Source organism: Prunus avium, chromosome 1 (genome assembly GCF_965620075.1).
Source record: "Prunus avium chromosome 1, drPruAviu1.hap1.1, whole genome shotgun sequence".
In the NCBI taxonomy this organism is placed as follows: Eukaryota; Viridiplantae; Streptophyta; class Magnoliopsida; order Rosales; family Rosaceae; genus Prunus; species Prunus avium.
In genome coordinates this window covers 3,277,643-3,296,352 of record NC_142284.1, presented here as the reverse complement: position 1 = coordinate 3,296,352, position 18,710 = coordinate 3,277,643, and the positions used below count along the sequence as shown (strand labels likewise).

Here is an 18,710-nt window from a genome sequence, read left to right as displayed (position 1 = left end):
AATTTTTACTGCCCCTTTGCCAGAAATATACTGAGACAGAATTTTTAATCCTCCTTCCACTTTTTTATGAGGCACGCTTTTTATTTATTTATTACATAGGGGGGTTCGAACTCCAGTGGCAGTTGGGGGAAAGGGGAAAGATGCTGCCAAACCATCGCAGCTAAACAAACCCCATTGGCTATTTAGGCACGCTTTCACCAACTAGATTCCCCAAAGATAAATTACACCATTCACCCATTTATTCATGACATTTCTTTCAAGAAATAAAAAGAAAACCATGCCAAGAAAAATGACAAATACACAATACACTCAGGAAGAAAATACTGGAGAGATTAACTATCTAAACATGGAGAAAGCCTTTGGAGCAGCATTTGGTGTAGAGGTGTCAAACGGGACGGGCCGGCCCAGCACGGCACGAGCCCAGCCCGTTTAAATGAGGCACGGCACGGCACGAGCACGAATATTAGTGGGCCGTGCTCGGCACGGTACGAAAGCTTGGACCGGGCTGGGATTTAAAAAAAGGTCCAATGGACCGGGCCGGCCCGTGGCCCGAAATTAAATGGACTTGGCCCGAGCCCGCTTCAAGCACGGCACGAGCCCGAGCCCGCTTCAAGCACGGCCCGAGCCCGAGCCCGCTTCAATCCTCTATTGCATTTTTTTAAGACAAAAAAAAAAGTTGGGATAACAAATAAAAAATTGAGTAATGAAAATAAAATATAAAATAATAAAAACAAACTTGGAAGTTGGACTCGTTGAAAGTTGAAACTTGAAACACTCCAGCATTAATAATAACTTAACAAACAGAACCAACTTTGTTGGACTCTGGAGTCAGTTGAGGGTTGGAACTTGGAGAGGCGTGAGGCCATGCGTGAGGCCATGCGTGAATTTTCAGTAAACAAACCATCTGCAAATACTCTTCCTCTTGATTTCTGCATATTCTCATATCATAAATCTTTAGGAAATATCCCTAACTATATAAACCCCAAATCAGTGTTGGAAGATCCATATAGCATCATAAACCAAAACCTGTGTTGGAGGCATCTAAATAGCTTGCGAACCATCAGCACGAACCAATTCTCTAATTCTACAGAGTTGGATTTGCAAGGTAAGAGCTTTAACATATAGTTTCTATGTTTGGTTGCTCAAAATTTGTGAGAAACATTGATTGTAGGGTTTGATCTTGTTTTTATTTTTATTTTTAATTATTTATCAAAACAACAGTCTAAATTTTTTGATTTTTTGGTGTGGGTTTTGCAGATTCTACCTTCTGGGTTCTAATTGAATGGTAAGTATCTGGTTTGGATTTTCAACCATTATTTTCTTAATATAATTAACAGACTCTGTACAAAAAGCTCAACACATTAACCTCATTGAGAATATATTTTGACAGAAAGCTGAAATGGATCCTCGAGGTATTTGAGATTTTTTCTGGAGATTCTGTAATCATAAAGGGAGGTGTTTATTTAATTTTTCTGGTTAATGGATCCTCAAGATTATATTGATTTTGGTGAGCATTATGATAATAATTTTGAACATCTTAATCCTGATGACATGCCTAATCATGAAAATAACTTAACCTCTAATGATGTGGAGCAACCTATGCATGCTGTGATGTCTCTTGAATCAACCCCTCAAGAAGAAAACATTGATCAAACTGAGGTTAAAAAAAGAAAAAAAACTTCTGAAGTTTGGAAACATTTTAAAGTTTGTGACCAAAAACTTGATGATGGGACTATTCTTCCAAAGGCTATGTGTATTTATTGCAAGCATACTTTGACTTGTAAAACTGCAAATGGTACTGGGCATCTTCGTAGGCATTTTAATGCATGTCTTAAAAAAAATGGTCATAATCATGCTAAGCAGTCTCAACTATCTGCAAATACTGGAATCTCTTCATTTAAGTACTCTCAAGCTAAAATGAGAGTTGAGTTAGCTAGATTTATTGCATGTGCTGAATTACCCTTTCGTTTTGCTGAAAATCGTTGTTTTGAAAGATTTGTTCAAGTGGCTTTGCAACCAGAATTTAAGAAAGTTTCTCGCAATACTAATAGGGGTGATGTTGTAAAACTTTATGATGAGGAAAAGAAAAAATTGATAAATGTTTTCTCTAATTTGAAGGGTTCTATTGCTGTGACTTCTGACATGTGGGATGGTGGTAATAATTTGCCTTTTATTTGTGTTACTGCCCATTATATTGATGAAAATTGGTTGTTGCAGAAAAGAATTATTGCGTTTCGTCTTCTTGAATTTCCACATACTGGTAGTTCTATTTTTCATGGTATGATGAATGTGTTTAAGGAGTATAATATTACTCATAAAATATTTTCTATTACATTTGACAATGCTTCCAATAATTCTTCTGCTATTGAGCAATTTAAACATGTTTTGCATCCTTCTTACGGAGGGAAATTTTTTCATATGAGGTGTGTGTGTCACATAATTAATCTAATGGTGCAAGATGGATTAAAAGTTATTAAAACACAGCTTCAATTGATTAGGGATGCTATTGGTTATATTTCTTCTAGTAGCTCTAGACAACAAGACTTTGCTCACCTTTGTATTTCTCATGGCTTGAAACCTATAAAATTGAAAAAAGACATGCATATTCGTTGGAACTCAACTTATCACATGCTTAACAGTTGTAAAGGTTACACCAATGTCATCAATTTTTATTACAATAATAAAATGAATGATAATCTGTTGAGGGACGAAGAGTGGAATGTATGCTTTACTTTGGTGGACTTTTTCAAAGTTTTTTATGATGCTACATGTAACTGTTCTGGTGTTTATTATCCCACATCTCCTATTGCACTTCATGATTTATTTTCAATTAGTGCTACCTTTGCTAAATACAGATATGATACTACATGTAATTTTACAGACATTTGTGAGCAAATGGAAACTAAATATAAAAAGTATTGGACAGAGATTCCTTATACTTTTTGTTTTGGTGCAATAATGGATCCTAGAATTAAAGTAAGTGGTTTGGAAGTAATATTGACTGAAATTTCAAGAAATTTATCAATTACTTTACCACTTACAATATCCAATATTCAGAAGACATTCAATGATACTTATTTGTTGTATGAGAAGAAATATAGTGATGGTACAATAGCTACACAAACTGCTCCAACTGTTCATTTATTTGGTTCATCTTCATCTAGTAGTGCAGCTGTTTTTGGTATGCTTGCTAGCAAAGGAAAACAAAAGAGTGTAATGAGTTCTCGTACTGAAGTTTTTAAGTATTTGGATACTGCATTTGTTGAATTTATGACTGAGGAAGAAAGAAATAATTTCAATATTTTGGATTGGTGGAAAGCACATGAAAAGAACTTTCCTGTGCTTTCCATTATGGCACGTGATGTACTAGCAACTCCGGTGTCCACAGTAGCTTCGGAGTCTGCTTTTAGTGCAGGTGGTCGTGTGCTGGACGAAAAGAGGACGAGGCTTACTCCTCAAATATGCGAGGCACTTATGTGTTTTAAGGATTGGGAAGATGCTGATTTTCGAACTCAAAGTTTTGTAGATGAAGATCTCTCATATTTTGAAGATGACAGCACAAGTTCCCTTAATGAAGAAAGTTAGTTGAGATTAATTTTGGACAAGTATTTGATTGACTGCATTGGTGTCCTAGATTAATTTTGTTTTCCATTTTGTGTAATTTGGGAGGACAATGGTACTCTTTTTCCTTGATCTGATTTTCCTCCTTTGGGGGTTTTTTAAGGCAAGGTTTTAATGAGGCTATTTTTTTGCCCTCCAAACTTTCATATTGTTTAGGTGTTTGATTGATTAATGTTTTTAAATAGTTCATCATTCCTTGCTTCTAATTATATTTTTTATGTTTATAATATGAATTATGTAGTGGAAAAAAATTCAAGGGAAAAAAAAATTCAAATTAAATGGGTTGGTTCTTGGGCCCGAGTATGGCACGAGCACGGGCACGGCACGAGCACGAGCACGGGCACGGCACAAGCACGAGCACGGGCACGGCACGAGCCCGGCCCGGCCCGTTTCAATTTGGACATGGGCTTTGGGCCGGGCTGGGATTTATGATTTTACTAAATGGGCTGGCACGGCACGGCCCGCTAAGTTAACTGGGCCGGCCCGGCACGGCACGAAAATATTAAAAGCACGAGTTTAAATGGGACGGGCCGGCCCGGCACGGCCCGTTTGACACCTCTAATTTGGTGGCCCAGTCCAACCTACAATAATATTCACAAAAATAAGATGTGTGTATTAGGAGAACCATAATTAATAATAAACACATAATTATATATCATAATTGTGCGGATTAAATTTAGAACCTTTGGATGGATCCAAGCCTCTGATTTTAAGCTCGGCATGCTCTTGGCAAAGGGCGCATGAGTCACAGAAGAAATGAACACCACAATCACAACAAGGTTTGTCTGGTAGGCCAAATTTCGTACGCAATTTCTCTCTGTAGATGCATGAGTAGAGCCAGTGGAATTGGACCATCATCAAGCAGCAGTATGCACAACCCTGTGCGCAGCATGCTAAACGCAAACCAAGCCCACCATATACAAAAGCTCCAATTAGTAAAGCAACAATTAAACTCAGCCCATCACTTAGGTTATTAAAAGTATAATTTATGTGTTGATTGCTTTTATCAAAATTATAGTTCAAATTAATAGGTTATGAGCTTGTAAAGAGCTTGTAGTTCAAGAGGTTATGAGCATTTATCTCTGCACTTAGAGAAAGACTTCCATGAAACGGGAATAGTATTGCTATCCCCGGCCAATAACATTGTGACACGCGTGATAACACTTCCATGTGTCATAGCATTATTGGCTTGAGATAGCATTGTTTATGATATCCTCCTTGCAATTCAACTAATTATTTGGGCCAAAAAAGTCACTAATTATTAAGTTGAATGGGCCGAGGATTCCATGGTCTAATGAAGAAATGCTTCCAAATTTTAGGTCATGCTTTGATATCAATAAGCCCAGAGGATTAAAAATGCACCTCAGCATTTGATCTGTGCACCCAGTTGGCTAATTATATATACTTACAACTTCGTCCTTCATCTACAACTTCTGCAATCCGGCCGAAGGTAACACATGGGAGAAAGTATGTTATGCAACCTACACCACAGTTACATGAATTAATTGACCAAATAGTTTGAAGTAGTGCATGTAATTCAATAGTAGCTCAGAATTAGAGGTGCCAAATTTTAGCAAGAAATAAAGAGAGAGACAGAGAGCTATATATAATTTTACATGTAGAGATCTCATTTCCACAACTGAAAAGGCCAAGAGACCATTCGGGTTTCGGGCGGTAGTGGTTGAAAATATTCATATTTCTCACCAAGAAAATGATAAAAAATGATGAAGATATATACAACTTAATGTTAATGAAAATAATGCTAAAGGGCTGATGGGAATGGATCTTAAGAATTTGGCATTTATACTCCACAGTTCATGTCTTTGGGAAGATCGCTGTTGAATTTGATTATTATTTTTGGATCTGTTTACATAGTAAAGCAGGCTTGCTATACAATGAAGCCGGCCATGTCACTGTTAGCATGCGAAAGAAGACTTGGTCGCTATGTGTGACTTATATCTAATAAGTTAACATATTTCCATTGTTGTCCTTATTATTACTTGTATAAGTACCACCTAATTTAAGCAATGTTAGAATGTTATAGAGGCTACCTTTTTACCTTCATGTGAGTGGCAGTAAATGTTTTAAGTATTATCTCACATCTGAGATGGAAGTTTTACTTTAATAATTTAAATGATCGTAGGTTTCCCCCCTCCCCAAATTGAAAATTGATTTTGGTTCTTTATTTTTATTTTATAGAGAAAAATGATAATTGTATTTATAAATTAGGCATAAAGATCCACAAGCCAGAAGGGTTGGTACAAATACCCACCAAGGGTTAATGCAAAGATGGAAGCATAGTAAACATGCAAGATTAATCCAGATACATAGAAACACACCGGCAACATCAAACACATAAGGTGTATCTCCACTAATAGCCTCATAAGGTCAAAGAAATTTCGGCATAAAAACTGCAAGCCGGAACAAGCGAGACATGAACCACAATGCCTAAAACTACCAATACAACAACAACTTTTAAACTCTCACAAGTAGAAACTATAAGTAGAGACTAGACTACAAACAAACACCAAACTCACAAAGAGTTGATGCAATTATTACAACTCAATAAACTGTAAACACCCAAACTCACCAAAGATTTCAAGCACAACAAAACCACAAGAGTTGCCAACGAAACCACCACTGCAGGCAAGGGGAAAATCTAGCCAAAAAAGTGGTAAACAACCCCAAGAAAGCAAGGAGGAGAGGAAGGCAGAGAGGGGTGGGGAGGGAAGGGTAGAGAAAGAGAGGAGAGAAGAGGGGGAGGGAAAGGTAGGAGAGGAGAGGGTTGGGGAAGGAGGCCACCACCCTGAAAGGGAGGTGGTGGCTAGAGCTAAGGTCCTGGGGTTTTATTATTAGAGTGTTCCATAGGGTTTCTAAGAAGAGTTTGAATTTTTAATTGATTTTGAATTAGATGCTCACTAACCAATATAGTATTAAAGGAGACTATTTACGTGCGCCGTCGAGACTATCCAGCTCCACAATACAGAGGAGTAGGACGTGTGACAGTTTAGAGCAAGTTGAAGAATGAGCGCGTGGTTTTTTTTCCTTCATTTAACCTGTTACCCAAAACAGCTGGTTCCGATTGTTTTAAAAAAACATCACGTGCCTGTCATGTGGGTGGCTGTACCGGTACAGCTGATGCACCACAGAAGGACTCCGCCAAAGTTGACTACTTTATGTTGGGATGAGTTGATTAGTTGCTGGACTTCATAGATGCACAGAAAGAAATTGCTCTACTGCTAAGGAGATATTCTCATCAATCAATCTAAAAACTATATCTGGCGGATGACTTGTTTTTCTTTTGGTGAAGAGAGAGTAAGTTTTAGAGAATGGCTGAGGCAATTGTTTCCTTTGTGCTCCAAAGGGTCGGAGATTTCACCACTCAGGAAGCAAAGTTCTTGTCTGGAGTCAGCCATCAAGTTGAGGTTTCACAAACTGAGCTACAATTGATGCAGAGATTCTTGAAAGATGCAGATGCAAGACAAGGAGAAGATGCAAGAGTCCAGATTTGGGTTTCCAAGATTAGAGATGCTGCCTATGATTTGGAAGATGTTATTGAAACTTATGGCTTGAAAGTGGCTTCCAAGAAGAAAACAGGTATGAAGAATGTTCTTAAAAGATTTGCCTTTATCTTCAAGGAACGGGTTGATCTTCGCAAGATTGAGGCAGAAATTGAGAACATTACTGCCAAAATTTCTAATTTGAGGATGAGTTTGCAAAGCTATAACATTGTAAGGGAAACAAGAGAAATTGGAGGTGCATCTTCTTTGCAATCATTTGAGAGACAACAACAACTAAGGCGAACTTATTCTCATGTTATTGAACGTGATGTTGTTGGGATAGAAGACAATGTAAAGGAAATAGTCACACATTTGGTGAAGGAAGAAAGTTGCCTCCGAGTTGTTTCTATTTGGGGTATGGGTGGTGCAGGGAAAACCACACTTGCAAAACAGATTTATCATCACAAAGAAGTTAGGTGTCATTTCAATAGTTTTGCTTGGGTGTGTATATCTCAACAGTATCAAGTAAGAGATGTTTGGGAAGGCATTTTAATTAAACTCATTTCTGCCACCAAGGAACAAAGAGAAGAAATTGCAAAAATGAGGGACTATGAAATAGCCAAGAAGCTTTTTCGCGTCCAGCAAGGAAAGAGATGCTTGGTTGTACTTGATGACATTTGGAGCATTGAGACATTCAACTCTTTGAAAGCTGCATTTCCATTAACATGTGAGGAAACACAAAGCAGAATTTTACTTACAACACGCAATGAAGCAGTGGCTTTGTATGCTGATAGAAATGGTTTTCTCCACCAACCCCAGGCACTGGATGAAAACAAAAGTTGGGAACTATTTGAGAAGATAGCATTATTTGGAAGGGTTGATAAAGGTACTTTATCACTCTTTTATCTCAACTTTATTTATTTATATTAATCGAGCCTCATAGAAACTACCTTGTGGAATTCGCAGTACTGTCATTCCCGATGCATAGATATTCTTTTTTAACAAAATAATTTTTAGGAATATCGATATATTCTTATCTCTATGTGCATGTTCTTGAGTACAGAAATTCTTTCTTTTGGTTGAAAGGAATCAAGATTTCAGTGATTGAAATAGTCGATTTAATTGAACTTATATATTTTGGACCAATCGTGAATGAAAATTATTGAATACAAAACAAAAACACTGACCGCACAATAAAGAAGGGAGAAGAACTGCCCTGTTTAACATTTTGTTAGCTACCAAGATAGTGACTTATCATATGCAATACATATAATAGCTACAATACATAGGACATTGTGTCTTTCTTTTATACCACTACTGCTATTAGAAGTATTAATTTGGGTTTTCATTACCTTTTCAGATTCTGGAATTTACATAAAGATGAAAGAACTCGGAATGGAGATGCTTCGACATTGTGCAGGTTTGCCATTAGCCATCACTGTTCTTGCCGGAGTTCTAGCAAGAAAAAACACTGTTAATGAGTGGATTACAGTGCATGCAAATGTTTATGTATACATAAGGAGAGGCATAGGTCCTGAAGAAGAATATGCAGGTGCTTCATGGGTATTGGCATTGAGTTATGATGACTTGCCTTATCACTTAAAACCATGCCTATTGTATTTAGGTCATTTTCCTGAAGATTTTGAGATTCCGGTGAAAAGATTGACCCAATTATGGATGGCAGAAGGTCTCGTCTCATTGACACAAGGACAAGGTTTAGGGGAAGCAATGGAGGATATAGCGTACCATTGCTTAAGTGAGTTGATGATAAGGTGTGTGGTTCAAGTTGGAGAAACGGGTTCAATTGGTACGATTAAAACTTGTCGAATCCATGATCTTGTAAGAGACTTGTGTTTGTCAAAGGCGGAAGAGGAGAACTTTCTCCAAGTTGTGAATTCTTCGCAGAGAAACGAGGCAATCAGTCCTTTTTCTTCTTCTATGGTAACCAAGGCAGCACCATTGGGGAAAGTTCGAAGACTTGCCATCTACTTGAATGAGAATGCTGGTAAGTTGGTTCCATCAAGATATGAGAAAGATGACCACCTTAGATCTCTCTTATACTTTGGCTTAAAAGAATGGAGGAGACAATGTAAAAGATTGATACTTACCATGTTCAAGGATTTCAAATTACTTAGAGTTTTGAAGGTTGAAGGTATGAACAGAGAAGCAGAGTTGCCAAGTGAAATTGGAAATATGGTCCACTTAAGGTTTTTAAGCCTAAGGGGAAGTAATATAAAACGGATTCCTGCATCTCTGGGTAACTTGATATGCTTGCAAACTCTAGATCTTCGAGTTGAAGATAGTTGGCTGTTCATCCCAAATGTCATATGGAAGATGAAACACATAAGACATTTATATTTGCCCTTTTTTCACCGGCTCCGAGTAAGCGGTAAACTGAAAATTTCTACGCTTCACAATTTACAGACTTTATATCCTGTTTCAAGCTCCAATTGTGATTTGAATGATCTTACTGGTCTAACAAATCTTAGAAAACTGAGTATAACGCTGTCAAGCCCCTTAGAAAATCTGGAGGAAATCTTGAAATCTACTGGCAGCACGCTTAACCATATACGGTCTCTATTTGTGTACACAGGTTTGGCAGTCACTGGTTCTACAGAGCAAGTTACGCAAATAGTATCAAGTTGTCGTCGTATATACAAACTGAAGCTGGAAGGGCCGACCGCAGAATTACCGAGAGAGCTCCATTGCTTTCCCAACCTCACCAAGTTAACACTGCGTCGCTTCTTTCTCGAGGATGACCAAATGGGAATTATAGAGAAGCTGCCAAACCTAACAACTCTGAGGCTTGAACAAAACACTTTCAACGAGGATGCAAAGATATTGGTTTTTTCCAGAGGCGGCTTTCCTCATCTTCAATTTCTTTCACTTTTTCACATGTTTGAAGTAAAAGAGTGGAGGGTAGTGGAAGGAGCCATGCCTAGTCTCCGCCGACTGAGCATTAAATATTGTAACGGATTGACGACAATTGTAGATGGGCTGCGATATCTTACTACCCTCAGGGAATTAAGCATTGAAGGGATGTCAAGTACATTCCAGAGTAAGCTTAAGGCAGGAGGAGAGGATTTCCATAAAATCCAACATGTAACTTCCCTTGTATTTGGGTAACCCTATGGCCCGGCCAGCGCATCTTCCATGGAAAGGTTAATTCTGGTGTTTTTTGTTTAGCATTTTGTCAATGTTACATATATGGTCTTTAATATGTTGAATGAAATGATCCAGGGCTGTAGATGCTCTGTGTGTTGGTGTTGACCTTCTAAATGGAAGGAGTACTGAGTTTGCATTATCCTACTGTACTAGCAGCTGGGACTTGCATGACATGGGGAAAATATATATTTGCAGATCAAGCTGATGATCAAGCAAATTGTTCAGGAGAAGAAACAAAAGGTTGACAGGTTGAATTGTGCAAGACATGTGATATGAAATGGAATCAGCTGAGTTTGTCTGATGATTACTTAGAGTTCAAATGGAAATCTACGTTTTATGGCGTATTTCAATATTAATGCTTGGCGAAAATCGAAATTTTTTGGGTCAATGTTTGCTGGGAATGATTCGATTGTTTGGTGTATATATAGCATTCTTTTTGTGGCAATTTAGAATTGTTTCTTTGAGTTAATGCAATTATAAATTTGAAAACAAGAAATATACTGCAGCAAAGAGTTTCCCTTGTTTTTTTTTTTTTGGGGGTCAGCGTGTTTCCCCTGTATTTTGGAGGGAATGTGTTGAGGCAAATTTGATTGTAATCATGAAGCAGCAAAAGCAGAGGCCTTCGGCTTTTTTTATTTAATTTTTTGCCCATTTTTTGTTTGTTTAATTGTATGGGATTTTTTACATAATGGTCTAGCAGGATATTCTTATATCTACTTCTGTGACAAATTAGTGGATACATCTTAAACCTTTTCAGTTCCATTGTTATTTATAGTAGCTAGGAATTAAAGGTACCAAAATTTTTAGCAAGAAATTATAATTAGACATATCATTCCCACAACTGAAAAGGCCAAGAGACCATTTGGGATTGGGGCGATGGAGACTGAAAATATTCATATATTCACCAAGAAAATTAGGAAAAATGATATAAATACAAGTTACTAAGAATGAAAAGAATGCTGAAAGTAGTGCATTCTGGGAATCAAGGGATGTTGGGATTTTCTTATTTGTAATCCACAATTCGTGTCTTTGGGAAGTTCGCCTATGAAATTGATTGAAATAATTTTTTATCAAAGAAGACTTCGTCCTTGCATTGGATGACAACTTGCACGGCAATTACTTACTGGACACGACTGACTTATATTGTTAACAGACAAATAGAAGTGGCTAAGAAACAAATAATAGAGGTGATCAGAAAACGAAAAGAAACTGACAAAGATGACTAGTTATTATTGGACTGACTTGAGATTGAATTGATTGGCTGGAATTCATACATAGAGTCGAAAGAGTGGAGATAATATTTCATCTTTCAAACTGAAAACCAAATCTGGAGGTTTTCTCTTATTATTCCTTTTGGCGAAGAGAGAGTTAGTAGTAAAAAGCATGGCTGAGGCAGTTGTTTCCTTTGTGCTCGAAAGTGTCAGAGATTTCACCATTCAGGAAGCCAAGTTCTTGTCTGGAGTCAGTCATCAAGTTGAGGTTGCACAAACTGAGCTACAACTGATGCAGGGCTTCCTGAAAGATGCAGATGCAAGACAAGGACAAGATGCAACAGTCCACATTTGGGTTGCCAAGATTAAAGATGCTGCTTATGATTTGGAAGATGTTATTCAAACTTATGGCTTCAAAGTGGCTTCCAAGCAGAAAAGCGGCGTGAAGAATGTTTTGAGAAGATTTGCCTGCATCTTCAAGGAAGGGGTTGAGCTTCACAAGATCGGAGCAAAAATTGAGAACATCACTTCTAAAATTTATAATTTGAGGTCGAGTTTGCAGAGTTATAACATAGAAGAAATAAAGGAGAGTGGTGGTGAATCTTCCCTTCAATTACATGAGAGGCAACGGTTGCTGAGGCGAAGTTATTCTCATGTTGTTGGGTTAGAGTCCAACATCGAAGAATTGGTTATGCATTTAGTGAAAGATGAAAATCATCATCAAGTTGTATCTATTTGGGGGATGGGCGGTTTAGGGAAGACCACTCTTGCAAAACAAGTTTATCATAACAAAAAAGCTAGGCACCATTTTGATAGTTTTGCTTGGGAGTGAGTATCTCAAAGGTGCCAAATAAGAAATGTTTTGGGAAGGAATTTTATTTAAACTCATTTCTGCTACCAAAGAACAAAAACAAGAAATTAAGGAGATGACATATGATGAAATTGCAAAGAAGCTTTTTCGTGTCATGGAAGAAACAAGATGTTTAGTGATTCTTGATGACATTTGGAGTCTAGAGACGTGGAATCTTTTGAAAGTTGCATTTCCGAATGAGAAAACCGAGAGCACAATATTACTTACAACACGTTATCAAGCAGTTGCTTTGCCCCCAAATAGAAATTGTTTTCTCTACAAACTCCAGCCACTAAATGAGAATGCGAGTTTGGAACTATTTGAGAAGATAGCAATATTTGGAAGGGCTGATATCGGTATTTTCTCACCCTTAATCTGTCCTTTTTCAAGTTCTTAGTTATATATCAAGCTGCATAGAAACAAACACATTGCAAATGATGACACTAGTTTTATAGCTTTTTTTCAGCCATTGTTGGGATTTTACAGTTTTCAAATATTGCCGAGCACGCAGCAATTTTATCAATTGCCATTCTTGGTAACAAATTTGTTAGGTAGCATGCTAGGAATTTATCATATATGCAATGCAAATAATAATCAGGACAATGCTAGACAATTCAAAATTTCCTCCCAACCTTTTTCCTCAATCTATTCTCACGTTAGAAATGGAGAAATAGAATTTTAAACTTTAAATCTAATGATATCCCATACACTTTTGGTGTTGGTCAAAATAATTTTTGTAAATTTCCCATTTGGGATGCATTATAAATCCAAACATATAATAAGATAAACTTTCTACACTTAGTAATTTCAGTTTCAAATATTAGAGCAAGGGATACAGAGCAAAGGATACATCGTGATAAATTGTCCTAGTACTCTACCTTTTCTACACACTGCGACTGCTCAAACTACAAGTACTTATTTAACGTTTTTTTCTTTCTTATTTTTCAGATTTGAGAATTTACACAAAGATGAGAGAATTAGGAATAAAGATGCTTCGACATTGTGTAGGTTTACCATTAGCCGTCATTGTGCTTGCCGGAGTATTATCTAGAAAAAACACCATTAAAGAGTGGGAGACAGTGCATGAGAATGTTCATGAATGCATTAGGAGGGGCATAGGTCATGAAGAATATGAAGGAGCATCATGGGTGTTGGCGCTCAGTTATGATCATCTACCATATCACTTAAAACCATGCCTTTTATATTTAGGTCATTATTCTGAAGACCTTGAGATTTCAGTGAGCACATTGACTAAGTTATGGGTGGCAGAAGGTCTTATCTCGTTAAGACAACCAAGACATGTTTCGGGGGAAACAACGGAGGAGATAGCGCGCAATTGCTTAAGTGAGTTGGTGGAAATGTGTGTGGTTCAAGTGGGAACAACTGGTTCAACTGGGACAATGAAAACTTGTCAGATCCATGACCTTATACGAAACTTGTGTTTGTTAAAGGCAAAAGAGGAAAGCTTTGTACATAATTGCTATTCTTTGCAAGAAAATGAAGCAACTAATCCTATTACTTCTTCTATGGTAGCCAAGGCAGCACCATTAGGGAAAGTTCGAAGACTTTCAATTTACTTGGATGAGAACCCTGATATGTTGCTTTCATCAAGATATGAAACAAATGGCCACGTGAGGTCTCTATTATACTTTGGCCTAACAGAACGGAGGCAGAAAAGTGAAAAGTTGTTACTTTCTTTGCTAATGAATTTCAAAGTTCTTAGAGTCTTGAAGGTTGAAGATATGAAAGTAGAAGTAGAGTTGCCAAGTGAAATTGGAAATATCATCCACTTAAGGTTTCTAAGTGTGAGGGGTAGCAAAATGAAAAGGTTTCCATCATTCCTAGGTAATTTGATATGCTTGCAAACTCTTGATTTTCGTGTTCAAAAAAGCCACATGGTCATCCCAAATGTGATATGGAATATGAAACACTTAAGACATATATATTTACCTATCCATTACACAGCAAGAGGTAACCTGAAGCTGTCTACTCTTGGTCATTTACAGACCTTAGATGTGCTTTCAACTGAGTATTGTGATTTGAAAGATGTTGCTGGATTAACCAATCTTAGAAAACTGAACATAAAACTGGCAAGCTCCGTGGAAAATCTGGAGGAAATTTTGAAATCTGCAGGCAGCATGCTAAATCGTGTCCGGTCTCTATTTGTGTACATTGATTATAACTCTGCAAGGAAGAGTAGTTATGAGGAGCAGGTTAAGCAAATAGTATCAAGTTGTCAGCATATATACAAATTGAAGCTGTTTGGGCCAACCGCAGAATTACCGAAAGAGCTCCACAACTAACCAAACCTCGCCAAGTTACAATTGCGTAGGTATGGTCTCAAGGAGGACCAAATGGGAATACTAGAGAAGATACCAAACCTGACAACTCTGCGCCTCATAAATGAAGCTTTTGAGGAGAACACAAAGATACTGGTTTTCTCCAAAGGAGGCTTTCCTTCTCTTGAATTTCTTTTCGTTTATGGCATGCGAGAAATAACAGAGTGGAGTGTAGAGGAAGGAGCCATGCCTAGTCTCTGTTGATTGCACATTGAATATTGCAGGGGATTGACGACACTTCCAGATGGGCTAAGATATCTTACTAATCTCAAGGAATTAACTATTACAGGGATGCCTAAAGAACTCCACAGTAGGATTCAGGAAGATGGAGAGGATTTCTGTAAAATTCAACGTGTACCTTCCCTTGTAATTGGAGAAGCGTACTGATGCAACGAATAGGTAATTGCTTAATTTGAAACTGTAGATTAATTCTCGTTGTTCTTCATTTCACATCACTATATTACCTGTTCCTTTATTTGTTTATTTTTCTTTTCCCTTCTTGTTTAATATTTTTTTTCATGTTAACAACAATTTAGAAAGCTAGAGTCCATCAGCAATTGGATTTTCTTCATAGTTGGTCATGTTAACAAGTTATCTCTTGTTCTTATAGTAAAAATGCTAAGGTTCAATTATGGCAAAAGTGCTGAATTTGTGTTATGGTAGCTGCAGCTGGGACTTGACATTGATAAAGTATGCCGTGTTAACAGGAAGAAGAGAATGAGATTTAAGAGAGAGAAAGTAAGAACGAATATAGCTTTGTATTTCTGTATTTCATATTATATTGAATTGAATAGTAATACACAGCTTTAATACAAATGCTCATCTCCTAATATCACGCTAACAGACTTAACAACTACAGCTACTCTCACTAACAAACTTAATAGAGAGCACGTGAGCTGCACATGATGAACTAACAAACTCATAGCACGTGAGCTGCACATGATGAACTATCACACTCATGGTTAACATTTTCCCTACCCAGCTGAACTCCTCAGTCTAAGATGAAGACAGTGTTGTAAGAAAATGGGACTGTGTAACCCCTTTGTAAATACATCTGCTATCTGTTCCTCAGTAGGTATATACTGCACAATAAGATCCTTTCTTTGTACCTTCTCTCTTACAAAGTGAAAGTCAATATCCAAATGCTTAATACGAGATTGGTATACTGGGTTTGAACTTAAAGCCAGAGCTGATAGGTTGTCACAGTACATAATAGGAGCATCAGGCAGAAACATCTTCAAATCCAAGAGAACTTGTCGAATCCATGCCAAGTCAGCAGCTGTGTTTGCTAGGGCCCTGTATTCTGCCTCTGTTGAACTCCTAGATACAGAACCTTGCTTCTTGGACTGCCAGGAGATGGGATTACTACCCAAGAATACTACACATCCGGTTGTAGACCTTCTAGTGTTAATATCCCCTGCCCAGTCTGCATCACTGTATGCATTAAGCTGCCAAGGACCTTTTGTAAAGCTGATTCCATACTCCAAAGTACCTTGTACATATCTGAGAATACGCTTCACCAAAAAATAGTGAACCTCAGTAGGATTATTCATATATTGACACACATGATTCACAGCATAGGCTAGATCAGGTCTTGTAAATGTTAGATACTGTAGAGCACCTACTAAACTGCGAAACATAGTAGGATCTGCCAAGGGCTCACCATCAGTCTGTAACACTTGAGTGTGTGGCTTACAAGGTGTTGCACAGGCCCTACATGAACTCATGCCGGCTTTATGTAGTAGATCTTTGGCATACCTAGTTTGACTCACGAATATGTCACCAGAGGAACTATAGGAAATCTGCAGACCCAAGAAAAAGGTGAGTTGCCCCATATCTTTCATTTCAAACACCTCACTTAAGTCTGTAACCACTTTTTGAATCAACTGATCACTAGAACATGTTATAATGATGTCATCAACATACAATAGTAAAATGATAATGTCATTCCCAGAATGCTGCACAAATAGACTTGGGTCAGAATGTGAAGATTTAAAACCAAGAGCAGGTAGGTAACCTGTGAATTTGGCATTCCAAGCCCTTGGAGCCTGTTTAAGACCGTACAAAGATTTTTTCAGTTTGCAAACAAACTTTGGATGAGAAACATCTTCAAATCTAGGAGGTTGTTTCATAAAAACCTCTTCTTCAAGATCGCCATGTAGAAAGGCGTTCTTGACATCAAGTTGTCGTAGTTTCCACTAGTTCATAGCAGCTATACTTAACACTAACCTCACAGTTGTATGTCTAACAACTGGACTGAAGGTTTCCCCAAAATCAAAACCAGGCTCTGATACCATGTTAACAGGAAGAAGAGAATGAGATTTAAGAGAGAGAATGTAAGAACGAATATAGCTTTGTATTTCTGTATTTCAGATTATATTGAATTGAATAGTAATACACAGCTTTAATACAAATGCTTATCTCCTAATATCACGCTAACAGACTTAACAACTACAGCTACTCTCACTAACAGACTTAACAGAGAGCACGTGAGCTGCACATGATGAACTATCACACTCATGGTTAACATGCCGAAGCTCTGCAGCAGAGTGAGCGCATGTGTGAAACTGAACTTACCAGGACAGGAAAGAAATGCCACAATTTGTGTGATTCTCTGTGAAAAGATGATCCAAGCACCTATCTGTAGTGTACACAGTTTTCTTGCCTCGGAGAAGGCTGATAGGGTGAAGCAGTCTTTTCCTCAGGTTTTATTGTACCTACTAGGATTTAGGAAGAAGGAATTTACTTTTTGTTGTGCTTTTCAGTGATTGAAATGTAATGGATTTTGCTTGGTTTTGCTGTGATTGTTTGGTTGATAGCAATATTTTTATTGTCATTTAGACTTCTGTCTTTGTGTTGGTACAACTATCAGTTTTGAAAGCAAAAAGTTCAACTGCATTCCAAATTATATTTTGGAGGGATTATTGCATAGTAAGAGTGTTGGAAGTTTGAAAGCAAATTATCCCACATCGGAGGAAACAATGGTTTACGTGCTTTATAAGCATGATACTTTGACACCAATTAAATTGGTGGGCTGATGGGCTTGGTAGTGAAGGCTATACACAGTTGGCTTGATTAAAAATATTCAATTAATCAACAACTGCTGTCTTCGGTTCATTGTGGCTGCAACATCTGCTCCCTTTTTTGGTCGAACTCTATTCTTTTTGGCTACCCTTTTTTAATTGAAGAAATAACTCTAGCCAATGGGCTAAAGTGGTATTTTAGCCATAAACCCTAAATTGATATGACAAAATTGTATATTTAAAGGTATAGCCGTCCGGCTATACTCGTTAAATATTAATATATTCGAATATTTTAGAAGTATAGCCGCGCGGCTATACTCTTCAAATATTTTCGAAACAAACACGAAGCTTGCACTCGCGGAGGGCGGAGCTTGCAAACGCAGTCGCAGCCATTTCACTTCTCCATCAACTCAAGCGGTTTCGGCTGCTTCGTCCTCCCTGTTCGGCACCGAAAAAAGACCCAACCCGCCTAGGAGGCCCGCCTAGCCACCTAGCGCCCACCTAGGCCGATTTTTCGAACACTGTGATTGACTGAAAGTCTGAAACCCGAAATTGAAAAAGTTAAGCAGCAAATTTGAGCTTGAGATTGAGATTGGGCAGCCATTTTGGTTCTCCATCAACTCAAGCGGTTTCGGCTGCTTCGTCCTCCCTGTTCGGCACCGAAAAAAGACCCAACCCGCCTAGGAGGCTCGCCTAGCCGCCTAGCGCCTGCCTAGGCCGATTTTTCGAACACTGCGATTGACTAAAAGTCTGAAACCCAAAATTTAAAAAGTTAAGCTGCAAATTTGAGCTTGAGATTGAGATTGGGAAGCCGAAGCAAGCACAAGTCAGGTCCATAGAAGAAGAGATCATGAGACTCTTAATTCATCTAATTCCATTCTTCTCCCTATTTCCCGCCTTATTCTCTTCTCTCTAGGCTCTCTACCAACCAGGTTTTTGAGGTTGAGGCAATGACCCTTCAATTTTGAAGGGTAATAAAGATTATTTAGCAAAATCTCCAA

At 37.9% G+C, this 18,710-nt stretch overlaps 2 protein-coding genes and 1 pseudogene across 5 annotated transcripts; 2 read left to right on the top strand and 1 right to left on the bottom strand.

Annotated features, from left to right (window-relative positions):
- Positions 1–5,366, bottom strand: LOC110751231 (protein PLANT CADMIUM RESISTANCE 7-like). Its single transcript, XM_088252892.1, has 5 exons — positions 5,238–5,366; positions 5,031–5,102; positions 4,305–4,514; positions 4,191–4,202; positions 1–377 (listed from the first exon to the last, which is right to left on the bottom strand). Exons 1-5 carry the CDS (start codon positions 5,314–5,316, stop codon positions 337–339), a joined length of 414 nt encoding a protein of 137 aa, XP_088109018.1. The 5' UTR covers positions 5,317–5,366; the 3' UTR covers positions 1–336.
- Positions 5,367–6,786: 1,420 nt separating this feature from the next.
- LOC110751238 (putative disease resistance protein At1g50180) lies at positions 6,787–10,926 on the top strand. Of its 3 annotated transcripts, none has more exons than XM_021951671.2 (3): positions 6,787–8,007; positions 8,482–9,510; positions 9,715–10,926. In XM_021951671.2, exons 1-3 carry the CDS (start codon positions 6,951–6,953, stop codon positions 10,245–10,247), a joined length of 2,619 nt encoding a protein of 872 aa, XP_021807363.2. In that variant the 5' UTR covers positions 6,787–6,950; the 3' UTR covers positions 10,248–10,926. The 3 variants fall into 3 exon arrangements, with proteins under 3 accessions (XP_021807363.2, XP_021807361.2, XP_088103623.1); XM_021951669.2 differs by having other exon boundaries at positions 6,788–8,007; positions 8,482–10,282; positions 10,362–10,926; XM_088247497.1 differs by having other exon boundaries at positions 6,788–8,007; positions 8,482–10,926.
- Positions 10,927–11,470: 544 nt separating this feature from the next.
- LOC110751239 (putative disease resistance protein At1g50180) lies at positions 11,471–17,657 on the top strand (annotated as a pseudogene). The gene is made up of 2 exons (XR_015835933.1): positions 11,471–12,703; positions 13,296–17,657. The product of XR_015835933.1 is annotated as a putative disease resistance protein At1g50180 (transcript).
- The last annotated feature ends 1,053 nt before the right edge of the window (positions 17,658–18,710 follow it).